This window comes from Borostomias antarcticus, assembly GCF_949987555.1.
Source record: "Borostomias antarcticus genome assembly, chromosome: 5".
Classification (NCBI taxonomy): Eukaryota; Metazoa; Chordata; class Actinopteri; order Stomiiformes; family Stomiidae; genus Borostomias; species Borostomias antarcticus.
In genome coordinates, this window is record NC_140238.1 from 9,130,114 (window position 1) to 9,150,242 (window position 20,129).

Genomic DNA, 20,129 nt, shown 5'->3' on the forward strand with positions numbered 1-20,129 from the left:
TCGTGTCCCCTTTTAAATAATGATTTCCAATAATTCTAAACAAATCCAAAATAAAAAATCTAAACCAAACCGAAGCCCTAATCTTGTTATTGATTGCGTTAGGAATTAACTTGTGAGATGTGACACAACGCACTCGTACGGCATCCTGCACAGTGGCAATGTCAAGCTACAGTAGAATGGGTCGAAAAGAGCAAGAGACTTGAAAAAGGAGACAAGTGGCGACTTCTTGTCTAAAAATATTGTACAGATGTTCAAAAAAAGAGCCACAAAAATAAAGTTCCTTAAATGTATATTCTGTTGTTGGTGTGGTCTTTAAACTTGTGAACTGTGTGTGTGTGCAAGTGGGGGTCTGTAAGCAATGTAACAATATGGAGCTGTTGAGTGGAAGGATATTTTCGGTTAAGCATAAAAGCTTGCTAGTTAGAATAGCAGCAGACCAGCTAATCCAGCATAAATTGGTGCATAACCACTAAATCACCAGAATGCAGGAAATGAAGTATCTGAAGCTTGAAATAAAATCAAAAATGAGGGGGAAAACTGCGATAAGGTCCACTTAAAAAAAAAGAACCCCCCCTTCCACAAGGCTGGCTACGGGCCTGGTGTGTTTGTGTGTGTGTGTGTGTGTGTGTGTGTCTGTGTGTGTGTGTGTGTGTGTGTGTGTGTGTGTGTGTGTGTGTGTGTGTGTGTGTGTGTGTGTGTGTGTGCGCGCACGTGTGTGGGCCTTACTCGCCTGCTACTGTGGCAGTAAAAGGTTACTTATGTAATATCGGAACGCCAGGTAGGGGTTATTATGTACAAATGAATACCGTTGAATTCAGCTGGCTTATTCACTCCCTCCCTCTGTCTGTCTATCCCTCTGTCCCTCCTGAGCCCTCTCCCTCCCTTCGTCTCTCCCTCTCTCCCTTTCTCCCTCCCACCGTCCCTTGTTCCTTACACCGGACCTCTCACTCTCTCCCACCCTCCTTTGCTCCCTCCCTTCCTGAATCCTCTCCCGTCCCCCTTGTGGGGGTGACCTGGCTGTCGATGACATCAGCAGGTGTAGGTGTGACCCACGGTGACCTCGACCAAAACTGAGCGGCCCGAGGGCACAGCCAGGAGTTCCCAGGTGTCAGTGAGCTTGTTCCCTGACAGGGTTTCTGCCTCCCCCGGTGGCTGCTTGATCCAGCCGGACACAGCTTGTATGGGGAACCGCAAAGCCTCTCACATTAAGCAGCAGGGTATCATGGCTAAACGCGTAATAGACGAGTAGAGTCACTTGTGCGAAACGGCTCGGTATCACGTTTTAGCCATGCTTAAATGGAGAATACACTCATTGTTAAAAACATGTAATACACCCGTTGCTTAAACGTTTAATAGAGCCATTTCTCTTATAGCATATATAGGTTAATATAATAACGATCGTTTGGCAGCCAGGATGCGCGTGGGCAGCGAACATTGAGCAATTCCCCTGCTCACCCGCGAGCCTTCAGACGAGCGTGCCTGAGTAGGGGTATTGCGATATGCGGATCGCGCCCACTCAGCACCGTCCTAGTAGCTCCACTCCTGGGTCCAATTTCATAAATCACCCAGACCCCTGTGTCCAGTGCTGACCAGTGTCCAGCGCATTGTAACACGGCTCTAATGTTTAGCCATGATACCGGCTTGTAGTAAGAGCCATACTTGTTCTCAGAGGCATTTCTTTTATGGGGTGGGCACGTGTACTCCACTGGGGGCATTTCTTCCATGAGGGGTGTGTCTTCTCTGAGGGGTGTGTCCTGTGTGAGGGGCATGTCTTTCTTGGTTCCCTAATTAATGAGTAATTAGAAGCCAGGGCGCATTCAATCTGAAAACGGTGTGGACCGTTTTGCTACGGTTGCTACTCAAACAGTGTGAAACACCGTGCAAAGGAGCTTTGAGGTAGGTTTCCTCTCGTTTGGTCGGTGTGTCGGAGGTGCTACCCAATCAGCAGCGAAGTGTATATAAACCCCGCCGTATTAGAGAGGCAGCGCGCACAATGGAATGCAACTAAAACAGCACACGCAACAGGGTGTTCAATGCCCCACAGTTTTAGTGTAACTAAATGTTTTGCTACGTTTTGTCGGAGATGAACGCACCCCAGGTCTCAAACAGAGAAACAGCAGCATCTATTTATAGCCCTCAGTCAGTGAGCTCTAGACTTCCACTAGAAAGAGAAGGAGGATGTAATTACTGAGATGGAATAAGACCAACCAATCATTACATTTACTTCGCTGTGGGAGTATTTTTTTTTAATCTGTTCTTCATGACAGCCTGTCTGAGCCTGTGTGTGTGTGTGTGTGTGTGTGTGTGTGTGTGTGTGTGTGTGTGTGTGTGTGTGTGTGTGCGTGCGTGCGTGCGTGCGTGCGTGTGTGTGAGTGAGAGAGAGAGATCCCAGTGGGGACCGGAACTAACAACCTTCTGTTCTGTTTGAGCTGTGAAAATATAAAAGGCCTTCACGCTGTATCCAAAATGTTCTCTTGTCTCTTGGTGAAGTATTTCCAGTAGCTTAAGAAATAAAGAAGGCACTCCAGTATGCTTGTTTCTTGAAGATTTAATCCCAAAAGATCACATATTTACAGGTGCTGGAGCCCAACGTTTAGGCCATAGGCCTTTGCCAAGAGCACTTGTTTGTGCTGCGCCTCGGATACTTTTCCCGTGCTAATGTCACAGTTGGCTGGCTGTTCCCACCATAATTTGTGTCAACGTGTCGAGTGCTTTCAGCATGAACCCTGTGAGATGAGACTGTACTGTATGCTACCGAATTGGGAGATGGTGACGTGTTGTTTGTGATGGAGCATGTATGGAGCAGGGAGGGCTGAAGGGGAGTGTGGTGGGGGGTGTGGTGAGGGGGGGGGGGGGTGTAGTGCTCTTACATTTTTTCTCCTCTACTCCCCTGCCATGCAGCACTGATGAAGGGTCGTTTCTAGATCACTCACTCTACTGTACTCTACTGTACTGTACTCTATTCTATTCTGTTTTATTCTCCTCTCTTGCAGGTCTGAGGAAGGGTCGTTTCTGGATCACCCCGGACCCCTACCACAACGATGACAACATCCAGATCGGACGCGAGGTCAAGATCTCCTGCCAGGTGGAGGCCACGCCCCCCGAGGAGCTGGTGTTCGGCTGGCTGAAGAACGGCCGCCCGCTGCGCAGCTCCGAGCGCATGGTCATCACGCACACGGACGCCGAGGTGTCCCCCGGCACCACCAACCTGGACATCATCGACCTCAAGTTCACCGACTTCGGCACCTACACATGTGTGGCCTCGCTGAGAAATGGCAGGATCCCCGAAATCAGCATCGACGTCAACATCTCGTCCACTACCGGTGGGTATAAACAGGGCTGCCGCAGTAGTATTGTTATAGTATTGCGTATTATCTCTGTAGTATTTGAGGATTTTTGTACTCGTGTGAGATTGTCGTTCCTACATCCCACCATCTGCTACTCTGGCTGAATGTGTATCAACAAACTGATGTTGTGTTCTTGTTGTGTCCTTGTACACATTCACCTGAGCTTTTATCTGAAGAACCTGTTTGGTTTGAATGATTCAGTGACCACCTGATAGTTAATTGGTCTGTTATTATGTAACAGAGAAGAGGAGGAGAAGGAGGATGTTGTTTTCTTTATTTACCTACCTGTATGATTAGAACAAAGGATAAACAATGTCAGGAAGACAGATGTGTCACCACACACACACACACGCACATACATACACACACGCGCACACACACACACACACACACACACACACACACACATGCCCATTCCGTACCCGATCCTCTGGGGGTTACCATAGCAGCGTGATGTGTACCAGACATGCAGAACAGAGGAAGCGTTTCCACGAGGACCTGCCAGCAATCACCACCAATCCCCTCAATCAGCGCCAACTCAGCGCTAATTGATGTGGAAGCTCAGCTAATGTTTTGTAGCACATTAATACTTCAAACACTAATAGATATTTGCAGCCTGTCTGTGCGGGGTCAGGTACATGTGTTAGCTTGTCTGATCAGCTCCCAAAGCTCAGACACACTTTACTGGAAGGAGAACGAATACTACAGTACTTTATTTTATAGGTTATAGGCCTACATCCACAGTACATCGATTTAGTGGATAATGGGTTTTATGACGCTCGGTAGAGATGAGAATCGGGATGTTGTCATGTCTCTCTCTTCGTGTGGGCAGTCTGGAAGCCAGGCGGAGTCTTGGAACGCTGAGTGAGACGGACAAGTGATCGTTGTCGGCCATTAGAGACACTTAGTGGAGGAACAGAGACGATCTATAAACGGTTAAGCTATAGTCGGACTGTCTACGTCTGGGAACGTCTGGGAAGGGCGTGTTCATGTGGCCTAACCTGGAGATGGACACACACACACATACACACACACACACCAAACAACACTAACAGAGTGTGTGTGCGTGTGTGTGTGTGTGTCTGTGTGTCTGTGTCCGTGTGTGTGTGTGTGTTTACGCTCCCTCTAACAGGGGCTCACCTCGCTGTCTGGATATGCTAGTCTGGTTTCAGGGCTGTGTTAAACTCTGTTGTCCCCTCCGTGTAACAGGTCCACTGCACTGGACTCTACCCGGCAGCAGTGAAAGCCCCTGCAGACGCCCCGCGCAGCAGGACAGAGACGCCTGGGCTGGCTGCTTGCCCGGCGTGCCCATGGGAAGGCCTGGAGTGGGAGCTGAACCCACAAACTTAAACTCAGGGGGATCCCACTGCTCCACATAGCTGAGCAGCTCGTTTCTCTGGGAGGAGAAAGCTGCGGTTCCTGATCCTCCCTTTATTTATTTAAGAACTTAATTTAAGAGGGGCAGTGTACAATTCAAGCACAAATGTCGCCATTTGATGCATCGTACCGGATTATAGCTTAGGGCTACATGGCTTCGCTCGGTCGTCACTAGGTCATCCGTCTGCTCTCCCTATGTCCTCGCTAGGTCACCTCTTTGGTATGTCTGTCCCCCTCCCCACCTTCCCCCAGTCCCTCCAGAGACGACTGTGTCCAGGGGGAACAGGGAACAGATGCAGTGTCTGGTTCTCTCCAGAGCATTTCACCTTTATGTCTCCTCCAATATACAGTATATAATATCTTGCGTTCCCTCTCTCCTCCCACCCCTCTCCCCTCTCTCTCTCTCTCTTTCTCTCTCTCTCTCCCTTACTTCTCTCTATCTCCCTCTCTCCCACTCTCTCTCCCTTACCTCTCTCTCTCCCTTACCTTTCTCTCTCTCCCCCTCTTTCTCTCTCTCCTTTACCTCTCTCTCTCCCTCTCTCTCTCTCTCTCTCCCTCCCTCTCTCTCTCCCTCTCTCTCTCTCTCCAGTCCCTCCAGAGCTGACGGTGCCCAGGGGGAAGACCCCTCTGGTGACCCAGGAGGGTGAGACCGTGGAGCTGCAGTGTCTGGTCTCCGGGAAGCCCAAGCCCATCATCCTCTGGTCCCGGGCCGACAAGGAGGCGGCCATGCCCGACGGCGCCATGACGACGGAGAGCTACGACGGCGTGCTACGTATCGTCAACGTCTCCAGGGAGATGACGGGAACCTACCGCTGCCAGACCAGCCAATACAACGGCTTCAACGTCAAGCCCCGCGAAGCGCTCATCGAGCTGGTGGTGCAGTGTGAGTAGACTGAAGTCCCTTATATCTTCACATCCTGTCTCCTATCTCCTACCTCCTTACCTCCTATCTCCTTCCTTGAGGTGGTGGTGCAGTGTGAGTAGACTGAAGTCCCTTACTTCTTCACACCCTGTCTCCTATCTCCTACCTCCTTACCTCCTGTCTCCTATTTCCTACCTTGAGCTGGTGGTGCATTGTGAGCAAACTGAAGTCCCTTACTTCTTCACATCCTGTCTCCTATCTCCTTTCTCCTTACCTCCTATCTCCTATCTCCTACCTTGAGCTGATGATGCAGTGTGAGCAGACTGAAGTCCCTTACTTCTTCACATCCTGTCTCCTATCTCCTTACCTCCTATCTCCTACCTTGTTTTGAGGTGGTGGTGCAGAATAAGAAGCGATGCTCTCTTACTTCCTCTCCTACTACCTACTGTACTACCTACTGTACTACCTATCTCCTACCTCCTATCTCCTCCCCTCCTATAGAGCTGGTGGTGCAAGTGAGTAGACTGAAGTAGACTTGCCTCCTCACCTCACTACCTTCCCACTTCCTAACTACTTACTTCCTTACTATCCTCACCTACCTCCTACCTCCTTACTTCCCCAGAGCTATCTGTGGCAGGTGCTGAACCGCCAGTGGGTTTCAGTACGGTGGTGTTAAGGCTCCTCATGTTGCTGCTCTTTGTTATACAGTAGCTTCATAGAAACAACATCCTGTCGCAGCTCCCTGAGTGTGAACAATGATGTAATGTCCTGAGAGACAGGGACACAGAGAGAGCGGGGGGGGGAGAGGGAGAGAGAGAGGTCTTCTGCCTTGAGGCTGGTTCAAAACACTGCTGTATTATCTAGTCAGACCAGCAACACTAGTGGCTCCAATATACTGGAGCAGCTGGTCAGATAAGCAAAGTTTACTGTGATGCTCTCAGAATATGCTGTATAATATTTATTCATTTTTGTTAATAAATATCATCTAGAGAGAGGGGGGGGGGGAACTGCAGCTCCACAATCTCTCCCTCCTGGGGTATTCCCCATCTGCACCATCAGGAAAGTTAAACTGCAGGGTCAACAAAAGAGACAACTCAAACTGAAACTGAAATGTCAGAACATCAACAAAGCGTTTTTATTGGAGCAGAGAAATCGATTTGGTGCTCTTGGCACCCTGGCTGACTCAACTGATGAGGTCCCCAATATCCACACCAAATGGGAAACCATCAAGAACACCTATGTTGAGACAGATACTAAGATCCTGGGCTACAGAGAAAAGAAGAACTTTAGAAATCAAGAAAACAACTTAAGGCTAAGATGCTGAACACCAAGTCACTGAGGCTCCAGAAACATGTCCAAGAAGCCTATAAGACCGAGGATAAGGAGGTCAAAAAGAGTGCAAGGAATGGCCTTTGCTGAGATGCTAGCCTGCAAAGCAGAAGGGGCAGCAAGAAGAGGCAAAATGAGTGTTAAATATATAATATATATTTATTTATATTTATATAATATATAATAGATATAAAATCCGAAAAACAGCTCTGTGGCAAAAACACCAGCCAGTCTGCCCTCAAACTGAGGCAGGAACAGGCAGGCTTCGGGAAGGAAGAGGGTGTACTTACCAGATCTTCACACTAAGGAACATCATCGAACAATTCCTGGAGTGGAACAACCCATTATACATCAATTTCATCGACTTTCAGAAAGCTTTTAACAGCTTACACTGTGACTTCCAGTGGAAGATCAATCCTATGGAGTTCGTCCAAAGATAATCGCATCGCTAAAGTTTTACCATCAATTTGAGTATAGTGTGATCACAAACGGCAATCTCACTGATTGGTTCTTTGTGGAATCTGGTGTACGCCAGGGATGTGTCATCTCTCCCATTTTCATCCTGATTGCCATTGACTGGTCCATGCGAAAAATCACCTCAGACAAACCTAGAGGCATCCAGTGTACTCTCTTTACCCAGCTGGAAGATCTCGACTATGCTGATGACCTAGCCATCCTCTCCACAACATACTCACCTGCAAGAGAAAACATAGGAAAACAGATAGACTGAAAACAGCTAACCTTACTTGGGGCGATGGACAACATGCTGCACAGGATTAGGGCTGTAGGATTGTATCGATACAACGATGCATCGCGGTACGTAGTCTCGCGATACTGTATCGATCTTTCAGCCCGGAGTATCGATACAGCCGGGCGCTGTAAAAAATAAAAAAAATAAAAAAAATTGTTTTTTTGATTTAAATTTTTAAATCCAATTTAAAAAGCATATTCTACAATATTAAGTTAAAAAGGCATACATATAAATAATTTTGAAAAACCATAAATACTACAATGTTGACAGTTTAAAAAGCATGGATATCAAATGTAAAATATTTATTAGCTAGCTCTCTGTCCAGTCATTGAGTTTGAGTTATCTATATAGTGCATTTGAGCCATTCAGTTTTCAGTCTTGAACACATAAAATCTTTCAGTAAATGATTTGTGTATCGCAATACGTATCGTATCGTATCGTATTGTATCGTGACCTCTGTATCGTGATACGTATCGAATCGGGACCTGTGTATCGTGATGCGTATCGTATTGCGAAATCCAAGATGATATACAGCCCTACACAGGATAGGACCAGATGAAAGCAGCCTTACAGTATGTTCCTCAAGGAACGAAGAGGATTAAGTAAGTACCATTAGCTTTGGATGGACTGGGAGAGAGAGAGGGAGAGAGGGAGGGAGAGAAAGAAAGAGAGAGACCTTGCGGCATTCTTTATGAGCCTGTTCTGCTAAGTGCTTACTGTGCTTTGTTATATGATTCACTCAAATATCATATTAGAGACTACAGAGATAGCTAACACATAATGGCCTACCATGTAGGCAACTATTTGTGCACTCTCCTGTTAGTCGTGTCTCTCTTATGAAGTATCTAGCCCATGGCCGTTTCTCAATTCCAAGTATGCGAAGTTCGGACTTGCGTCCTTGCTAGTCCGGACTTGAGATGTTCGTCAGAGTCTAAACGTTCAAGGACGCAAGTTCAGTCATTCAGCAATTGGAACAGCAGCGTCCTTGTTGACGTCATATTCTCGGCTTGTTTTGTGTGGACACTGGCACAGATGTTATTTGGATAAAACGGCCACATAATTGGTTTCAATTGTGGTAATTATCCGCATGAAAAGCAATGAAAAAGTAGAGATATTTACTTTAAAACGCTTTTCAACATCCTATCAATGGCTGGATTTGGATGGATTTTTTATATAGGCATTTTCAAGGATGTTGCCCTAACAGCTCCAACTGATGACGTTTCACAAGTTCACAAGGACGCAAGTACGGACAAGAACGCATATTGAGAAAGGGCCCATGTTTACTGCTCTGTATATGTTCTTATCCAATAGACAAACATTTTCCAGGAGCTTGCTCGATCGTCTCGTTGAGAGAGGTCAGGGAAGAATTTTTACAGCTCACTTTTCTGGCCCCTGGGGGGTCACTGTTTTTTTGCTTCCCTCTGGAATATGTAGGGGTGGGCCTATGCCCACCCTCCCATTGCTCTCTGTAAAGTGCATTGTGTTGCCTCTGTGTATGAAATGCGCTATATAAACAAAGTTTGATTTGATTTGATTTGAGACAAAGAGAGGGAGAGGGAAAGAGAGAGAGAGAGAGCACCAATACATCATATTCATTAGCTTTTATTATCTTTAATTACAGTCTTGGTTGCAGAGCCCATCAGGGCTGGGATAATCTCTCTGATGTGTGGGTTGGTAGTATTACCCAGGTGGGAGGGGTTAATAGGTCCCAATCAGCTGCCCATCAGCCCTCTGTGTTCAGAGAAAATGCTTCCTGTCACCTTTGACCCCTGCAGCTCTGAAACAGCATGTAGAGAGGGGTTATGTGTGGACATTCATGTCCATTAGTGTGAGTGGTTCTAGAGCAGAGAGGAGGACAGAGATGGAGGTTATATAATCAGGTAATACATTAAGTTAATTGTCCCCGGTGTATGAGCATGCAACTGTCAGAGATAAGCAGGTGGCTTGGAGGAGGGAGGGATGGAGGGAGGCAAGAGTAAGGGAGGGGAGCTGGAAGATGTGTAGACGCAGAGGGAAACAGCCAGTGAAATTGATTTCTGTATAACTGTGATATGAGAGAGGAGAGTAGAGGAGAAGAGAGGGTGAGAGGAGAGCAGTGGAGTGCAGAGCAGAGAAGAAGAGAGGAGAGGAAAAGAGAGATGAGGAGAGGAGAGAAGTGGAGATGAGAAGAGAGGTGATGATAGGTGAGAGGACAGGGGAGGAGTGGAGAGGAGAAGAGAGTAGAGGAGAGGAGAGGAGAGGAGAGGAGAGGAGAGGAGAGGAGAGGAGAGGAGAGGAGAGGAGAGGAGAGGAGAGGAGAGGAGAGGAGAGGAGAGGAGAGGAGAGGAGAGGAGAGGAGAGAGAACGGAGGTGGGCTGTTTAAGATTCAGAGCTGCTACAGTATTGCTCCGATCTCCACTTCTCACTTCTTGAAGAGGGGGTTGTATGCGTTTGTTTATGTGTGTAAATGTGTTATTTTTGTGCCTTTGTGTGTGTGTACAGTACTGTATGTGTACGCAGCACACACACATTGTGTGTGTGTGTGTGTGTCACTAGTGCTTCATCCAAACTACAGGAAGAGACAGAGGGAGAGAGGGGGGGGGTAGGAGGAGGAGAGAAGGACAGAGGGAGGGAGGTAGGAGGAGGAGAAAAGGACAGAGGGAGGGAGGGAGGAGGAGGAGAGAAGGACAGAGGGTGGGAGGGAGGAGGAGAGAAGGACAGAGGGAGGGAGGGAGGTAGGAGGAGGAGAGAAGGACAGAGGGTAGGAGGGAGGAGGAGAGAAGGACAGAGGGAGGGAGGTAGGAGGAGGAGAGAAGGACAGAGGGAGGGAGGTAGGAGGAGGAGAGAAGGACAGAGGGAGGGAGGTAGGAGGAGGAGAGAAGGACAGAGGGTGGGAGGGAGGAGGAGGAGAGAAGGACAGAGGGAGGGAGGTAGGAGGAGGAGAGAAGGACAGAGGGAGGGAGGTAGGAGGAGGAGAGAAGGACAGAGGGAGGGAGGTCAGAGAAGAATAGAAGGAGGGATAGCGGGTACAAGATCTCCAGTCTAAATTTTACACAAGCACCAGTATGTCTGTTATACAGTATATTGCAGCATTAGAGGGCTTGTGTTAATATGACAATAAAAAGCAGTCATGTACTGTACATGCTTGATTAGACTTTGCACTTTAATGCTTTGGTTTAGTTAGTGCTTCATGCTTTAGTTGTCAGGTTTAGTGCTTCATGGTTTAGTTGTCAGGTTTAGTGCTTCATGGTTTAGTTGTCAGGTTTAGTGCTTCATGGTTTAGTTGTCAGATTTAGTACTTCATGGTTTAGTTCTGAGGTTTAGTGCTTCATGGTTTAGTTCTGAGGTTTAGTGCTTCATGGTTTAGTTCCGAGGTTTAGTGTTTCATGGTTTAGTTCCGAGGTGTATTGCTTCATGGTTTAGTTCTGAGGTTTAGTGCTTCATGGTTTAGTTCTGAGGTTTAGTGCTTCATGGTTTAGTTCTGAGGTTTAGTGCTTCATGGTTTAGTTCTGAGGTTTAGTGTTTCATGGTTTAGTTCTGAGGTGCAGTGCTTCATGGTTTAGTTGTCAGGTGTTTCATGGTTTAGTTCTGAGGTTTAGTGTTTCATGGTTTAGTTCTGAGGTGTAGTGTTTCATGGTTTAGTTCTGAGGTGCAGTGCTTCATGGTTTAGTTCTGACGCTTAGGGCTTGGTGGGTTATTTCCTCTCTAAATGAGGAGGCCCCAGAAGTACTGCCCTTCTCTGTTCTTATTTGACCCTCTGGTATGGCAGAGTATGTGAAAAGCTGAGTATGTGAAAAGCACTGCAGCTCCTCTCTCCCTCGCTGCTGTTTGTGAGTCATGATTGTTGTATGTTATCCATTTTAACTGTTCTCATTATATACTGTAACCCCTCTAGTGGCTGTCATTGGGAGCTATGAATTCGGGCAGCAGGCCCTATTATTATTGTACACTAATAGACTAATGGGCTCTGATTTACTGCTGCCTCTCTGCCAGGCAGGGTACACACTGTCAGCTCCCCCCATGTAAGACACCACGTCCAGAGTCTGTTTGTGTACGAACCTGTCTGTGTATGTGTGTGTGTGTGTGTGTGTGTGTGTGCATGTGTGTGTGTGTGTGTATGGGGTGTGATAGTGCCAGCACACCATACTGAAACGCTTGACTTGCGCCTACTTAAGAAGACGCGATGACATCAAACGTCTAAACGCACGTGTATAATTTCCATTGACAAACAATGGAGAGACAGACGTCTCATAGCTGTAACGTACCTGTAACGCAGACGCTGTGCACATGTTGTTTACACGTATTGCGCATCGTGTGCGTGACGGCAACACTACAGGTTAGATGCGCCTCACATATGCGACACCAACACTACACATGACAGTTTGGTAAAATCATAGATGTACGTACGTACGTACGTCTTGTAATGTGTGCAGAAATTGCATAGCGACGTGTCAAACGTGCCAGTGCCTTGCTAGCGCAGCAGACGTGTTAGCGGCCGCACGTGTAAGGTCAGTTGCCTTTAAATCATAGCTGGTTCTAATCTCGTCCTTGCCAATTGGTAATGCATTCTCAATAAATGGAATTCGCACATGTTAAGCAACTTGTTTTTAATAAAGCCTAATATCTGAATGACTCTTTCTTCGCAATTTAAAACAAATGTTCAGATACACGTGTTTCTTGTCAATAGAGGGCGCTGCAGCACCGTCAGCACCAGTTCGTGCGCGCTCTTATTTGAAAATGTGGCGATAGTGGAGATAAAACGACACATATCTAGGAAAGGTACGCAAGGAGGGTCCTGGAATTTGATTGAGTGGAAATAAATATTCTTAATTTTTATTCAATATGGACAAATGAGCCCCGTCCGCAGCTTCTAGTGCCCGCTGACTTAACACGAGCGTGCAAACGTTACATGCATGTGCGCAAAAGTGGCACGGTACTTTTTACACGTCACCCTCTGAGAATGCGAGCGACTCGTAACGCGTGCGAATATGCACGCCTATTAATCAGCTCGCCAAAGTACCTTTATACACGCAATACAGGCGACGAAAGCACTGAGTGTTTGTTACGCTGGCACGAATCACACCCCATAGTGTGTGTGTGTGTGTGTGTGTGTGTGTGTGTGTGTGTGTGTGTGCGCGCGCGCGTGCGTACGTGCGTGTCTGTATGTGTGTGTCCGCTGATCCTCAAAGCAAGGTGTTCCTTGACACATGGACAAGACTAATGTTTTCATTAATATCCAAGGCTAGAGTTGGTGTTCTGTAGCTATAATTAGAATTCTATAGTCCTATCCTAGTGATCCATCCGGTAAGGACAGGCGAGGCTAGGACAGGCTAGGCTAGGACAGGCTAGGTTAGGACAGGCTAGGCTAGGACAGGCTAGGCTAGGACAGGCTATAACAGGCTAGGTTAGGACAACCTGTCCTAGCCTAGCCTGTCCTACCTTCCCTAGACTAGCCTAGCCTTTCAAAGAAAATACAGAGCCAGTTGTACTACAGAAACCGTGGGGGGTGGCTGAAAAGGGGGATGAGAGGGAAGGAGGGAAACGGAAGGAGAGAGAGAGAGGGAGAGATGAGCAGTGATGGAAAATAGAGTGTTGGGGATGTGCATGTGCGGATGGATTGAGAGAGGAATAGAAAAGAGACAGAGAGAGGGAGAAATGGGTGCAGATAGAGAGAGAGAGACGGAGAGAGTGTGTGTGTGAGAGACATGCAAAGAGAGAGTGTGTGCGTGTGCGTGTGTGTGTGTGTGTGTGTGCGTGTGTGTGAGAGAGAGAAGGAGGGAGAGAGAGACACAACAAGATGTCACCCAGGAGATGGAGAGATTGCCCTGGATATCGCTGAGCTGTAAGCTTGCAGATCAGTATTAGTCTCTTATATTGGTAATGATATGAAAATAGTAATTTTCTACAAACCCTCCCCCCTCTATCCCTCCTTCCCTACACCCCCCCCTTCCCTGGCCCCATCTGTTGAGGCAGCGTGTTTGTGTGTAGCTAGACCAGGTATGCATTTAACTACAGCAGAAGTGTGTTTAACTACAGTAGAAGTGTATTAAACTAAAACTAACAGTAGAAGTCTATTTAACTACAGTATAAGTGTGTTTAACTACAGTAGAGGTCTACAGTAGCTAACTATAGTAGAAGTGTGTTTAACTACAGTAGAAGTGTATTTAACTACAGTAAACCCGGCAGAAACCCCAGAACCCAGACCTACTCTGTCTGAAATGAATCCTCCCAGGTGATGATAGCCTTGAACCCAGTGAACACTTCTGTCCCTCGGAGAGTAAAGCTGACACACTCCCTCCATCCCAGCTTATCAACTCTTGGGCTAAGACATCTTTTGGCCTGCTGAAAACCATTGAAGACATAATTATGAGGTGTGTTTGCACGTGCTTGTGTGTGCGTGTGCGTGTGCGTGTGCGTGTGTGTGTGCGTGTGCGTGTGCGTGTGTGTGTGTGTGTGTGTGTGTGTATGTAGATAACAGCAGGTGTAGTTCTACTGTCGACAAGCTCTCTCCAAACTCTTAATGAATTTTCTGGAACAGTGATAAAAACTGACAATTATTAATATGCCATTCAACGTCTAATTAAGAGATAATTACAACCCCTCAGAAACTCCCTTCTGTGTCCCTTCAGCATCACTCCACACCCACCCAAACAACCCACATCACACGTCTCTGTCCCTATGAAAAGTGCCCAATTATCTCTACTTAAAGCGTTTCATCTTCACCCGCAATAAATTTTTCCTCTAGTAATAAGAAAATGTTTTTCTGAGACATATATTGATGTTTGCTACTCTTTTGTGGCGAGCTTTACAGAGCCAAGCTACAGTAGCACTGGGGATAGGGAGGAGGAGGAGGAGGAGGAGTGAGGGATGGATGGATAAGGGAGCAATAGACGAGGAGGGAGGCAGGAAGGAAGGCATTTATTTATTGATTTGTTTTACCTTTATTTATCCAGGGGAAAACCCATTGAGACCAAGATCTCATTTGCGACGGTGCCCTAGTTACAAAGTATTTACGTTTCAAAATCTGATCCTAAACAATACAAAATCATCACACATCAATACATTGTTCAGTACACACTCAACTGATGGTGCTATTGCAACGTTATTTAAAACGAGCACAGATCTCAAATCCCTTTACCTTATTTGGCACGGAGGATGATTAGGGAGGAGGGATGGAGGGAGGGACAAGAGAAGAGAGATGGATGGAGAGAAAGGGAATGAAGTGTTGTATGTATGTGTATGTATGTATGTGGAGACTCAGATATTTCTGTGAATCAGGCAGGTTTTACTCCAAGCAAAACTGAGGGGTCCTCCTCCTCTCCTCCTCTTTCCTCATCCTCTCTCCTCCTCTCTCCTCCTCCTCCTCTCTCCTCCTCGTCTTCCTCTCTGCTCCTCCTCATCCTCACCCTGCCTCCTCATCTTCGTCAGACAGTTTGTGGGTTCTAGCTGTGGGTTTCTCTCCCTCCCTCAATGGGTCAACAGAGGACAGCGCCACAGAGAGCTGTCTGAGTTAGGAGAACTCTCCCTCAGACCCAGGCTCTCTCTCTGTACCGCCTTTTACTGCCTACTGTGGGATCTAAAATACAATCATGCAGCATTATATTATTACTGGCTTCTGTGGGATCTAAAATATAATCATACAGCATGATATGCAGTACAGTGCACACAGCAAAGTCCTTCATATTCCAGAAGCCACAAGTCAACTGTCCTGTCGTGTGTGTGTGTGTGTGTGTGTGTGTGTGTGTGTGTGTGTGTGTGTGTGTGTGTGTGTGTGTGTGAGTGTCAAGTTTTTATGTGTGTGTGTGTGTGTGTGTACCTGTGCTTGTGTGTGTGTGTGTGTGTGTGTGTCAAGTTTTTCTGTGTGTGTGTGTGTGTGTGTACCTGTGCTTGTGTGTGTGTGTGTGTGTGTGTGTGTGTGTGTGTGCTTGTCTGCTTGTACACTTTTATTTGTATATGTGTGTGCATGTGTGTTGCAGCAGCTCGTGGATGAAGCTGTGACTGCTGGCTCTGGCATCTCATTATAGGGGTATTATGGGTAATCACAGCAGGATCAGGGGTAGATAAGGGCTGAGGAGGGCAACTAGGCCTGCTGGGGCAAGGGAACCCTTGGAGAGAGATGAGGGGATTATTGTGGGGTAAATAATAATAATAATAATACTTCTGTATTCGTCATATGGCATGCAGTGCACTTGACTCAACACACACGTGTAGTGTAGGCAGTGGTACTGGAGGAACATCCGGCCGCATTCAGTCTTCACTGGCAGAACAATATCAACTTTCTAAACTGGGAGGCTGCTGGAAAGCCTATGCTGCACTGGCCCCAGTTATATCCTGCTACTCTAGATAAATCTATCTGAAATGAAGATAGATAATTAGTGGTGAGCTCATGGAAAGTTACCATGCTCTAAGGAACTCAATTTGTAGGCCCCGTTTGCAACTGTAATTCCATTTCCAGTGGTAATCTGTACCAGATGGATTTGTATATAAAGATTCAGTGTCATTCTACTGTGCTCTATGATCAAATCAGTCTCTGTACAATGACCAGGCCTGATATAATAAATATCTGTATTGCACCACTAAGTGAGTGTCCACCTTCTTCATCTCTCTCAGCCAGTCTTCTTCAATATCAGAATTCATCCATACAGTATCTAATCTAATGTAATGTTATCTAATGTAATGTAATGTGATCCCCAGATCCCCCCACGGTGGAGCCTGTGTACACGGAGGTACGTCAGGGTCTGGGCCGAGTCTTCTCCCTGACCTGCCGTCTGCTGCGCGCCCACCCCGCCCGCGTCATTAGGTACGAGTGGAAGCTGGGGACGCGCCTCCTCACCATGGGGACCTTCAACGACCAGCGTGACGACACCGACTACCACATCCGCAGCCTGAACCGCGAGGGGTACGGCGAGTACACCTGCGACGTCACCAACGAGGCCGGGGCAGGGCGGTGCACCTTCCTGGTCACGGGTAAGAGACGTGTCTGCTTCCGGGTTCATGACCTCTGATTTTCAGTGGCGGTTCCTGCCAAATATTGCAATGATGGTTAAGGTGACCTGTTCAATGGGTAAATTAACCTCAATCAGCTACTGTAGCTTGACATTGTTCCATTGCATTGAACAATTTGTTTTTCCTGGTCACCTCACGTAGCAATACCACCAGTAACCAGATGGCAATATAAGTCAAGGATTGTTGCTTAGTTTACATAGCTTAATGTAGGCTACAGTATTTGTGGATAGCTAGTTCATTGTCTGTCGTGAATAGTGGTGGCTCTGCAATGAATGAAAAATGAATGAACATTCCACAGTGATCATCAACAATATGGGTTGACATTCAATTCACCCTCTAAGACACATTTGGACATAAAGGCAACTACTTTAGCATTAGCTTGAGTTTGAGTGGCTCTTAACAGTAGCCATGTTGAATGTGACTAGCCTGGCGCCACATACTGTACTGTATGATTATTATTATTGCAAGCACCTCTGGAACCCATAGATGCATTTCAGGACCTACAGTTCGAACATTTTTTTTTTTACATTTAAGTCTGTCAGAACAACCTGGACGATTTTCAACCAGACTGACATCATCCGCAAGAGGCATCTCTCCACAGAACACGACTTGAAACTAGAAGCTACTAGTGTAACACCGGTAGAGTAGGATAGAAAAAAATATCTCTCTCTTTTCCCTTTGGTGGTGCGTCGCCCATATCGCCCTGATGGACCAGCCGTCACTGCTGATTTTGTTGATAGTGTTCACTTCCTGTGAAGGATTTCCCCCCACTCTCTTTTCTTCTCCACTCCTTTCCACGTTCTACTCCACTGCCTCTCACTACCTCATCTCTCCTCCCCTGTGTCCCTTCACCCCTCCTCTCTCTGGTCTGCCTTCTCCCCACCTCTCCTCTCCTACCCCTTCCTCACTTCCAATCTTTCCTCTCCTCTCCATCCCTCTCTCCTCTCCTCCCTCTTCTGAAGTCTCTCCTCTCCTTTCTCCGCTTAGTGTCTCCTCTAGTCTCCTCCTCTCCTCTCCCTCCCCCTGCTAGTCTCTCCTCTCCTCTAGTTTCTCGTCTAGTCTCTCTTCTCCTCTAGTCTCTCCTCTCCCCCACCACCATCCTCTCTGGGAGGTTGGCAGTATCGATTAGGCTCACGCAGGGTCGGAAATTAACAGTCGCCAGTCACCATTTGCGAGCTAAATTCCTCTATGGCAAGACAGATTTTTAGCTGTCTCGCCACTTGGCTAGTTAGAAAAATTGAGATTCCCAATACTGTTGTGCTATTTCTAAATCAAGTGTTTTTTGTTGTTGTTGTCGCACATCATTTCTTCGTGCCCTGTGCCCATTGGTTTGTTGCATGCATAACGTTAATCATCAAAATGCGCGCTCAATCACTCAGATAATATCACATCACATGCGAAATCGGGTTAAACAACGAGAGAAGTGTACATTGCGTAAATATGTAGAGGTTCATAGCCGGGGTGCAACCACCAGACAAAAAGACCAAAGGTCCAACACGCCGCCCTGATGAAGTTACCGTTAACATTAACGTTAGTCAGAGCCTGAGTGAGGAGCAGGAAGCAGCCCAGGGAGGAATGGCTGGGTCGCCCCCGGCTCCTCCGCCGAAACCGAAGACGAAGTCGAGGAAGTTCAATGAAAATTGGCGCCACAATGAGGCCGGTGTCAAGCAAACATGGCTCGACTATAACGCCAAGGACAGGGTCATGTACTGCAGCGTTTGCCGCTCCCATGCTAAGGACAAGAATAGTCGAGGCAATGTACTTGTGGTAGGCTGTACATCAATGAAAGTAGAGAGCATTGTCTCGCATGAAATTTCCGTCTGCCACCGCGATTGCATGGCTGTATTTAAAGCACAGTCACTGCCCCTACAAGAGACACCCGTCCAGGCCCTGACCAAGCTTTCAGAAGTCAAACATTTAGGGTTCTCATAGATGATATGTTACATAGGGACTGCACATACTTCCTATAGGTGTGTCTGCCATATTATAGCCTATATAAGAACAGGATGACTGTAATATGGCACTACGATGACTGCTATATGCTAGTGATGTCAAAATACAATACTGTAGTAAAGCAACTTATTACTTTTGGCTAGTAAAAAATCTGGCTGGCGAGCTACTTTTTTCATCTACTAGCCACTTGGCTAGTAGGTCAAAAAGTTAATTTCCAGCCCTGGGCTCACGTTCTCAGGATGTGCTTGGCTCTCGGCAAACACAGAGCATCGCTCGTCGTCAATACAGGGAGACAAGTGGCTTCTGTCCTCTGATGAAAGGTTGCCCGTGGCGACGGCGGCAGGTGTGGCCGATGTTCATAAAGGAGATGACAGTTACAACTCTTTAACAGCTCATAAGCTGCTTATCAGCCGGCCACGAAAACACCATGGGCAGTTACTTATAGGAGCACAGAAATTGTCTGCACGGAATCCACCACAGGGACAGACTGGGCAGGCAGAATGGAAGGGCTAGGTATAGTTTCCGGACAGGGACAACATCACAGTGTCAAGGAACGTGTTAGGAGCTACTGTTCTGTTCTGAACCCAAAAGCACAACTCAGGGATGTTAAGTAGTTGGGTAGCTTTTGTAAGGTAGCTTTATACACATACAGGAGCTGGTGCTGTGCTCTCCTAGCAGCCATGGACGCTCAACCCACTGCCTGATACAAATTACAGTGGTGCGTTCTAAAATGATCACCAGTGATAAAAGTGCTGAGTGACAGACGGTGTCAAGCTGGTTCAAAGCGGTGGGGGTGGCATGCATAAAAATAATGTCACCATACTGACATGAAAGTAAACTGTACTAAAAGCTTTCTATTTTCACATGAAACGCAAGATCTATTTCTATATATGAACCAAAGCTTTACTCTAAACTTTTTAGTTAGCTTATCAACATGCTTTTTCAAAGACAACCTTTCATCAATAAATATCCCAAGGTTTTGTAGGAGGGCACTCTTTCAGTATCAGAACCATCCAAAGAGCAGATTTTTAGATCAAAACAACAAACAACTTTTTTTGTCATTCAGTGGATTTTGCACAGCACACGGTGATGAGGCACACAGAAATGTCCACTGATTAAATTTTTCTCGGCTCTTCACCCATCCTGTCATCCTTCCCCCAGTGGCAGCCGGGAGCAGACAGTAGGCAGCGTGCAGGGGACGCGCCCGGGGGCCAACTAAGTGCGCCTCTCTGTCTTCGCAGGGACGGACAGCGTTAGCGATCTGTTCTTCCGCATGTTTTTCATATTGGGTTCTTTATGGGGGAAACCCTTGCGAATATGGGAAGAACATGCAAACTCCGCACAGAAAGGCCCGGAGACCTTCTTGCTGTGAGGCGACAGTACTACTGTAGGTACTGTGCCACAGTGGTGCATGTGAGCGGTTTTGGAGTTCAATGTCTTGCTCAAAGACACTTCGGCACACCCTAGAAGCTGGGATCGAACCGGGGACCTTGCAATTCCCAGGCCACTGCTCTACCCCCTGAGC

At 47.0% G+C, this 20,129-nt stretch overlaps 1 protein-coding gene across 1 annotated transcript in view; it reads left to right on the plus strand.

Moving 5' to 3' along the window:
• The window catches only part of mdga2a (MAM domain containing glycosylphosphatidylinositol anchor 2a), a gene marked incomplete at its 5' end in the record, with an annotated part of 109,562 nt that overhangs the window by 60,660 nt on the left and 28,773 nt on the right, over positions 1–20,129 (plus strand). Inside the window, 3 exons of the mRNA XM_084437714.1 lie at positions 2,994–3,323; positions 5,314–5,607; positions 16,340–16,612. Of these exons, the coding sequence (XP_084293840.1) occupies positions 2,994–3,323; positions 5,314–5,607; positions 16,340–16,612 (897 nt within the window). The remainder of the gene's footprint in view (positions 1–2,993; positions 3,324–5,313; positions 5,608–16,339; positions 16,613–20,129) is intronic.